Genomic DNA, 8,505 nt, shown 5'->3' with positions numbered 1-8,505 from the left:
CTCACCTCACCTCCACCCCTCCCGACCCGGAGGGGAGAGGCGGGGGCGGGAGCAAGGAATCTTGGCCCCACTTGCCCCTCCCCATCCTTTACTCCCTCCATGTCCCAACACCAGTGCCGACGTCGGCGTTGGCTCCAGTCGCCATGGCGACAGATCGAGTATCGGACCCGCCCCCCTCTTTGCTTCCCTCCCCCTCACCCCCATCCCGGCCTCCCTGACGTCGGCGAACGTCAGCGGCGGCGCGCGCCTGGCTGGGCCCCGCAGAGCGGGAGGGAAAAGGGGCGAAGGAGCGAGCGGAGCCGCCGCCGCCGTCGCCGTCGCTGTTGAGCCCGAGCCGGAGCCGTGTCCGCGCCCGCTTCTGCCCGCCCGCCAGTCAGTCCTCGAGTCCGCCCGTGTCCAGCAGCGGGGCCCAGCATGGTCATGGCGGATGGCCCGAGGCACTTGCAGCGCGGGCCGGTTCGGGTGGGGTTCTACGACATCGAGGGCACGCTGGGCAAGGGCAACTTCGCTGTGGTGAAGCTGGGGCGCCACCGCATCACTAAGACCGAGGTGCGGCTCGGGGACCTGGGCACTGGGAAGGAGGGGGGGCGGCCAGGAGGACTGCGAGGCCGAATCACCTAAGCGGAGGCCAGCGCGGCCTGGGGGAAAGCCCGAAACGAGGGTCCGACCCGAGGGCACCGGGGCCGGGCGAGGCGCCTCGGCTGCGAGCGCAAAAACCTAACCTCCCCCAAGTCTGCACCCGGCCCGGGTCCCGGGGTCTCAGCCCTTCCTGGCGCCCGGTCCGGGGAGCTAGATAGCTTCGGTCCTCGTGGGGCTGGGTGGCATCACCCGCATTTGCAGGAAAGGGACCCTACTGCTTTCTTCCCTCCCCTTCGGGGCTCGGCTGGCCGGGTTTTGTAAAAGGGACGGAACATGAGATTCTGCGAAGCAGGGGTGGCGGAACTTGACCCTCCAGCGACCACTGAGAGGGTCTTCCCATTTCCCCGCACACCGAGAAAGTCCCCCACTCTGGGGAGATCGTGCCAGCCACTGTCCGTTTCGCCTCTCCGGAGAAGCGCTTTGCAGTCTCTGGGTTTGGGGAGCTGAAGTCTCTCACCTTGGTGGCTTTTGCATTTCAATTCGTAGACAATAGAACTGGCTCAAGTATTTAGTGCTTTTGAAGATGTCAGTGGTTTGTTACCTCTGGGTCTACGGAGCCGGGAATCTGCTCTTTAATCTAAGGGGTTGTGCCTTTGCCGCCGGCGCTTGGGAGTTGGGAGCCTATTCCTTTAAACCACCGAAGATTTTGACTCCTTACTAAAAACCGCTTCATTATTAACAGAAGGCAGACATCCTTCCATGCCCCTCACAAATCTCACTACCTTCCTTCAGTAGTCAAACTCATTCTCTTGCAATCTTTATTTACTACCTCAAGCTGCTTTCTTCTTTTTCCCTATTTTAAGTCTTTTAAATTAAATACCTTTGAAAAACCCTGGAAACAAAAGCCACTTTTCTTGGAGGGTAAAACCCTGTATTTTTGAGGTAGGCTATTGTGTCTTATTTTAGTTGCTAATGGACTCTTTATCCCTGGCCACCTTTTTCAATCTGTACTAATGGCCACCTTAGTTTGAACGTGGGGTAAAGTTAATGTACTTTCCCTTTCTAAAGGTTTTCAAAATGCCAAGTGGCCTAGAAGTGTAATTATTATTTTTTGCTAATTTTTTTTTTCGGTTGGCTTTCAGAATGATTTTTCTCCCAAATCTTTTTCTAATCTGACCTGGGGGGGCCTATTTCCTAGGAGAAAAGAGCTTTGTTGTTGTGTCATCTTCTATCTTTGGCCTCTCTGCTGATGCTAAAGCATCCCAAATGTGAGAGATACCTCCTTGTTCCTTTAACAGCTGGACCAAGGTCACAAGGTTGTTTCCTTTTGGTCACTAAATTTACCAGTATTAGCTATCTGTATCAGATTTGTGCTGACAGCCAGGAAGCAAACATAATGGAATCACCAGTTCCTTGAGCCATATGTCCTACCACCTATATAATTTTAAAACTAGCAACAACAAAAAATATCAGATTGCACACAAATTCATGCCATCCCTCAAAAATTAAGAGCTAACATAATGAATTAGATACATAGAAATTGTATTTTAACAACTTTTTGGTTAATAATTATCAGGAATGTAAACTAAAGATCAATGTTTCCAAGCAGAAATTCAAGGTATTTCATTATTTGGATCTACATGTTTCACACATTGTGTAAAATTCTAAACAGTGCAGTCTGGCATTATATTTTAAATCCATTCTGATGGATCTTAGCAGAATTTAAATAGGTCATGTCACTTGACATGGTTCACCTGGGTGTACATGACCTTCGAAAGATGGCAACTCAAATCCTCTCTGTATTTCCTTTTGAGCTGATATTGGATTAATACATTATTATGGAGCTAGGTGTCACTATGCTGTAGGTACCATCTTTTGGTAGCTGTATAAAAGTGAAGGCTCTGATAGCTTTGTGTTAGATATGTTGGAATTCTTTGTAATAGTATGGTAGGATCTAGTAAGGACTGAGTGTACTAGAAACTAGATTCGTATTCTACAGAGAAATTTATCCAGCTTTAAAGATGAGTTTATATTAGTAAGTAAAAAGAAATTTGAAGCTCATTTGGAAAAGGGAGGGAATCATATCCTCTTATACTACCCTTCCTTCTCCCAGTTCTTGGGCTTGTTTGTGGTGGTTTGGTGAGTGGCCTAGTAGTGTTAGCTTAAGTTAAAGAAATAATGTGAGAGGAGTAGAAGGGCAATAGTTAGCCAAAAGAGCAGGATTCCCTTTAGTTGAAGCTTTAATTTTCATGATGGCTTCTAAGTAAGAATTTCTTTACAAATAGTACAGATTCAGGTAGTACTTTACCTACCTCACAGAGTTTTTGTGATTAACAAATGAGAACATATAAAAGACATTTCAAATCTTAAAAAACTATAAATTCTAGATATCCTTAAATAGAGAATGACTTACATGGATAGGACCCAAAGAAAGCATTTGTTGTCTTGAGCTGTCTGAGATTTGGAATCATTTATAACCTATTCAGCGAAGAGCTATGGAATTAGTAACTTCATTTTACTTCCTATTTAACATGATGAAATTTTACTTCATGTGTTAAAATTTTCTTATATATTTTGGGATGGTTTTTAAAAATAGATTTAATAATAATTATGTCAAAGATTAGGAGAACCTAGATTTAAAAACAGCTATAAATTCAAGTTACTAAACTAGGCTCCTTATGGAATTATTTCCTACTTTTATTTTTAATCATTTTAAGTTCTAATGCCATTGAATGAATTATGAGAATTATAAGGAGAACATTTAATTAGAAATAAGTAACACACTTTGGAAGCTTACTTCTGTTTTATTTTTAAATTTGTATATATAGCAATAAAATATGTATGAACATAACATTATTAAATATATAATTTTATTTATAATTTTTGGGGAAAATTTTGTTTTGATTTGAATTGACTTCAGAATCTAATACTCTTGGTGTTAGTATATGCTTTGTAAGTTAAAAATGAGGGTTTGTTCCTGTTTGACCTAAAGGTAAATTCTAGGTTTTCCTTGAACATCATAAACAATTAGACACTCTGTTTTTAATTGACTTACCTTTTCCTCTTGTGTCTCATTTTTTAAAAAATAGCATATATTAGTTGTCCACAGGCAAGTCACATATTCTTTCAGTGTACCAGACAATTCTCTAAAACTAAGTTGCACTGAAGGTGCCTTCCTGCTTTGGTAGAGAAAAGATTAGTGAGAGGGAATTGCCTTTATTTGCTGAAATAATAGGTCCAGTTCCCATCCCTATATACATTGTAGGAACTTTAAATTTGGGTTTATTTCTGTGTCTCAATTGTAGCAAAACTCCAATAGCTAAAGTGAAGAACATTGATTTTCAAGTTTAGGACTCTTGCCTTGAAATCCTACTTCTGCTACATTCTCCATATGACCTCAGGCAAATTTCTTCTTCTGTAAATAGGGGTGGGGGTTAGTTTTGATGATCTAAGGTCTCTCTTAACCTTAAATCTTATTAGATGCTTTTCATTTTGTTCTAATCCATTCTACAATCTAACTGCTGAGCCACATATGAGTCTTTGAGTATGTACTTGCTTCTTTTTTAAGCCAAAATAAAGGAATGAGTCTGTACCTGTGTGACTCATTGCACCAACTTGTCCTGGATTAGGAATAATTGAATCACTAGCCTTGGAGTCTATTAAAGCTCAGGCTAGAGCTCTTAAATTTCCTTTTTTTCCCCTTCTTCCCTCCTAAGCAACTTCCATCTTTTCCATTCTCCTCTCCTCCCTTAACCCTCTCCCTTCCCTTTTGAAGTACTCTGCTTTGACGTTTTCTCTTTAGTAGTTAATTTTATAAATATTAAGCACCTACATGCTACATATGGAGTACTCTGCCATAATAAGGAAGATAAAAAAGTTTAACTTCGACTCTAGTCTCTTAGGATTTAAGGTTTATAGGGGGCATGATAGACGCCAGAGCTGTAATACAAAATAATGCTTATGAGATTTGTTAAAATGCTATATGAAGTCTGCAGGTAGCAAGGGAATATAAACTTCTTTTTTCAGGGTCCTTCCATCATTTTCTGGGCTAGATACATAAGCCTTTATAGCTTATAGGAACTTTCTAGGAAGAGATTATTATTTTTTTCTATTATATTAACCTTACAAATAATAATAGGAATTGACATTTGTAGAAAAAGTGCTTTAAAGGTTACAATGCTTTATAAATATTCTCATTTGAACTTCAATACAGTTATGTAAGGCAGGTACTATAGATTTTATCCCAATTTTGTTTTTGTTTACAGATGAATAAACTAAGGCTTAGAGAACTTTGATTTGCTGAGGGTTCTATGTTAGAGGTAGAATTTGAATCTAGGTCTGATTGATTCAAAGTTATCCTTCTATGTACTGTATTATGCTACCTCTTGAAATTAAGTTAAACAGTATAGAAAACAAAACATGTGGAATTAATGGAACATCCCTCACATTGTTTAAATACATATAATATGTACACAAAATGTTACCTATTTTTAAAACCATATTCTAAATCTTAAATAACTCTTCTCCCTTAAAACAGTTTTTGACCCCTTTCCTAGTCTTTCAAATCATTTCATATTAGCTAATACCTTTGGATTTCTGAAAAGGTTATTGTATCTACCTTTGTTAACTTAATTTTACATAAAAGAGGAAACTAGACATTATGGGAATGTAGCCTATTTTTATTATGGTTCAAAAAAAACTTTGTATTTTATTATGGCTTCTTCCAGTCTGTATCAGAGAAATAAATTGTATGTTTATATGTTATTGAATCTGTATAGATTTGATTATTGTTTCTCCTCTAGCTTCTCATCATGTATGATCTTTACCCATGTTTTCCCAAGTAAATCATCTTTTCCCCTAAATTGATCCTTCTTCCTAACATTTCTTTTTTTGACTAATTCTTTGAATTTGAAACATCAGCCCTCTTCGGCTCTTCAATCCCTACCTAATTAGTTGCTAAATCTTATGAGTTGTTCCACAGCCCAGATCTCTCTTGCATCTGTCCTTGTCTTTGTACTCACATGGCCACCAACCCAGTTCATTTCTCCCCAGAACTGTTGCAGCAGTATTCAGGCTACTTTTCCTGCTTTAAGTCTCCCCTCTCTAATCCATCCTCTACATATTTGCCAAAATAATATTCCAAGAACAGATCTAACTGTGTCATTCTAGGGGTGCCCTGTTTCCTGTAGGATAAAATACCAACTCCTCTGTTGGGTATTTAAAACAACTTGGCTGTAACCTAACCTTTCTAGATTTGGTACACATTACTACCCTTCATACATTCTACATTGTAACCAAACTGGCTTCTCTTTCCTTGCACATAACGATACATTGTTCATCTTTATGTCTTTGTATATGCTGCCTCCCATGTCTGGAATGTACGTCCTCCTCACTTCTGCCCCTTAGAATTCCTAGAGTCCCTCATAACATAACTGAGGTGCTGCCTCCAACCTGACACCTTTCTGGATTCCAAGCGTCTTTGCACATATGACTTTGTATATATTTTGGTTTCACTTACCTGTGTACATATTGTTTCCTCAGTTACAGTGGAAACTCCTCTAGGGCAAGGACTGTTTTCATGTCATAATGCTTGATATGTTTTAGGTCCTTAATGTGTAATTTTTCTTCAGTGTGTAGAATGGATCTTTAATCAACTTATCAATCATTTTTGTTCTTTTAGTGTTTCAGTATGCCTGTTTTTTATCTTGATTCTTCATTTTGATGTTTAGTCATTTCTTTAGTTGTGTCCAATTATTCCTGACCCCATTTGGGGTTTTCTTGGCAGAGATAATGGAGTAGTTTACCATTTTCTTCTCCAGCTCATTTTATTGATGAGGACACTGAGGTAGACAGGGTAAAGTGACTTGCCTAAGGTTACACAGTATCTTATTCTTAATTAGTCCATCTATTTTTCCAGGCATAGATGTTCTCAATAATGTCTTTTATGCTATTTTTCAAGAAGAAGTTATCATTTGTAACTTGCAGTATCCTGTTACTCTTTTTATTCCACTTTGGATAATGTGTATTTTTTATTTTTTCTACATTATAGTGTTAAGTGATTCTCAGCCATGTTACATTACTGGTTAAGTATTGCTGTTAAAAGAGATGAACATGTTGGAAAGCACTATATAACTTTCCAGCTCTGATTTGCCCTGATAACCTTTTCCAGCTCTAAGTCTGGACTTGGCTTATTGTCCATTCCAGTGCCTACTTGAGTGATACAAAATGCTGAGCTAATTCAGGGGATTGCCCATCTACCTGGATCTCATCTGTAATTAACATGCAAAATGAGTCACAACTCACTGACCCTAAGTGAATTCCTGTAGGCAAAAGTGATGGTTTATATGCTATCCAGGCTATGTCCTTGCTAGTGCCTTTTTTTGTTTGTTTTTGAGGGGGATTTTTTGTTCTTGCCCTGTGATTTCATCAGTAGGAAGAACATCCCTCACTTTAGATTAAGTTCTACTTAATTGAAATTTAGCTGTGGTGTTAGAACAGGAGTTTCTCTTACTGCTGAACAACAAAATTTCTGTTTCCTGATTCCCTTCAGAGTCTTTTCCCAAATGTCTCTCTTCTACTTAGTCCTTCTTTTCTCCTTCAACCTTCTATATCCATTCAGCTGTAGTTTATGATGGCCTACTAAGTGTTGGCATTGAGGATACAAAGATAAAAATGAAATGGGAGTTTACATTCTATTGGAGGAAAACATGTATGGTGAGAAGTAACTACAAAATAGTTTGACAGAATGTCTCTAGTGTAGAATCACAGGCCCAGAGGCTGAGCCCTTTGTATTTAATCTGTCTCTAATAAAGACTAGATAGCAGGCTTTTCACATTTGCAGGTAATACAGAGCTAGGAAGGAGAGCTAACACACTGAATGATAGAACCAGGATCCAAAAGGAGCTTCAGAGACTGGAACATTGGGCTGAATCCAGTAAAATAAAATTCAGTAGGGATAAATTTAAGTCTTAAATACTTGAATTTGTTTGTTTTTTTAATAGCTTCACAGGTATAAGACAGGGAAGCCTAGTTAGACAGAAGTTGTTCTGAAAAAATATTGGGAGAGGAGGAGAGTTAGTGGACTGTAAGCTCTTCATGTCAGTTAGCCAAGAAAGTGAAAGTGATTGAAGGCTGTATTCAAAGAGTCATAGCTTTCTAGAAATAGAGAGGTGAGAAGTCTCACTTTATTCTGCTTTTTTCAAACCTTATTTGGAGTGTTGTCTTCAATTTGGGTTGTTACCTTTTAAGAAGACTGTTGATAATCCAGGAGAGCCTCTGGAAGAGGCAGCCAGGATAGTGAAGGTTTTAAATCGGTGTCAGATGATTATCTGTTGAAGGAACTGAGCATGTTCATCCTGGACAAGGAAGGATTCAGGATGGGGTTAGGGGGGTGCTGCCGATGATAGCTTTCTTCAGATGTTTGAAGTGTTGTTATGTGAAGGAGGAACTTGACATGCTCTGTTTGGCCTCAGAGGGCAGAACAAAAACAATGAGTGGAAGTAAAGAGGCAAACTTGACTTTGGTGTAAGGAAAATCTTTCTAACCCATTCAAGCTGTCTAAAAGCGGAATGGGTTCCCTAGAGAGGTGGTGGAGTTCCCCCTCTTTGGATGACTTCAAGCAGAATTTGGATGACCACTTGTTAGTGATGATATAATGGAGGTATCTTTGTGCATGCTTTTGGACTAGCTTACCAAATTCTAGGGTTCTATATATAAAGCAATTTTGAGAAGGAACACCAGCCACTGGAAACAGGATATGCCTCATGTTGGAGAGTTTTGAAGGAAGCTAGGGAGTCTAAGATCTCCTTACTAGCTATCTTACTGAGAAAATACACATCATCTGCCCTTGATATCCCATTCTCCAATCTAACCCTCTAAATCTTCTCCCATTTTCAAACCCTTACTTTCTGTCTTAGAATTGCTCCA

General features: G+C 39.8%; 1 protein-coding gene across 1 annotated transcript in view; it reads left to right on the top strand.

Annotated features, from left to right (window-relative positions):
• The first annotated feature begins 200 nt into the window (after positions 1-200).
• SIK2 (salt inducible kinase 2) overlaps positions 201-8,505 on the top strand; it is a 167,315-nt gene continuing 159,010 nt past the window's right edge. The window contains exon 1 of the mRNA XM_001371286.4: positions 201-549. Within this exon, the coding sequence (XP_001371323.1) occupies positions 415-549 (135 nt within the window). The 5' untranslated portion in view covers positions 201-414. The remainder of the gene's footprint in view (positions 550-8,505) is intronic.

This window comes from Monodelphis domestica, chromosome 4 (assembly GCF_027887165.1).
Source record: "Monodelphis domestica isolate mMonDom1 chromosome 4, mMonDom1.pri, whole genome shotgun sequence".
Lineage (NCBI taxonomy): Eukaryota > Metazoa > Chordata > Mammalia > Didelphimorphia > Didelphidae > Monodelphis > Monodelphis domestica.
Note: the sequence above shows the minus strand (reverse complement) of the source record. Positions and strands in the feature narration are given on the sequence as shown.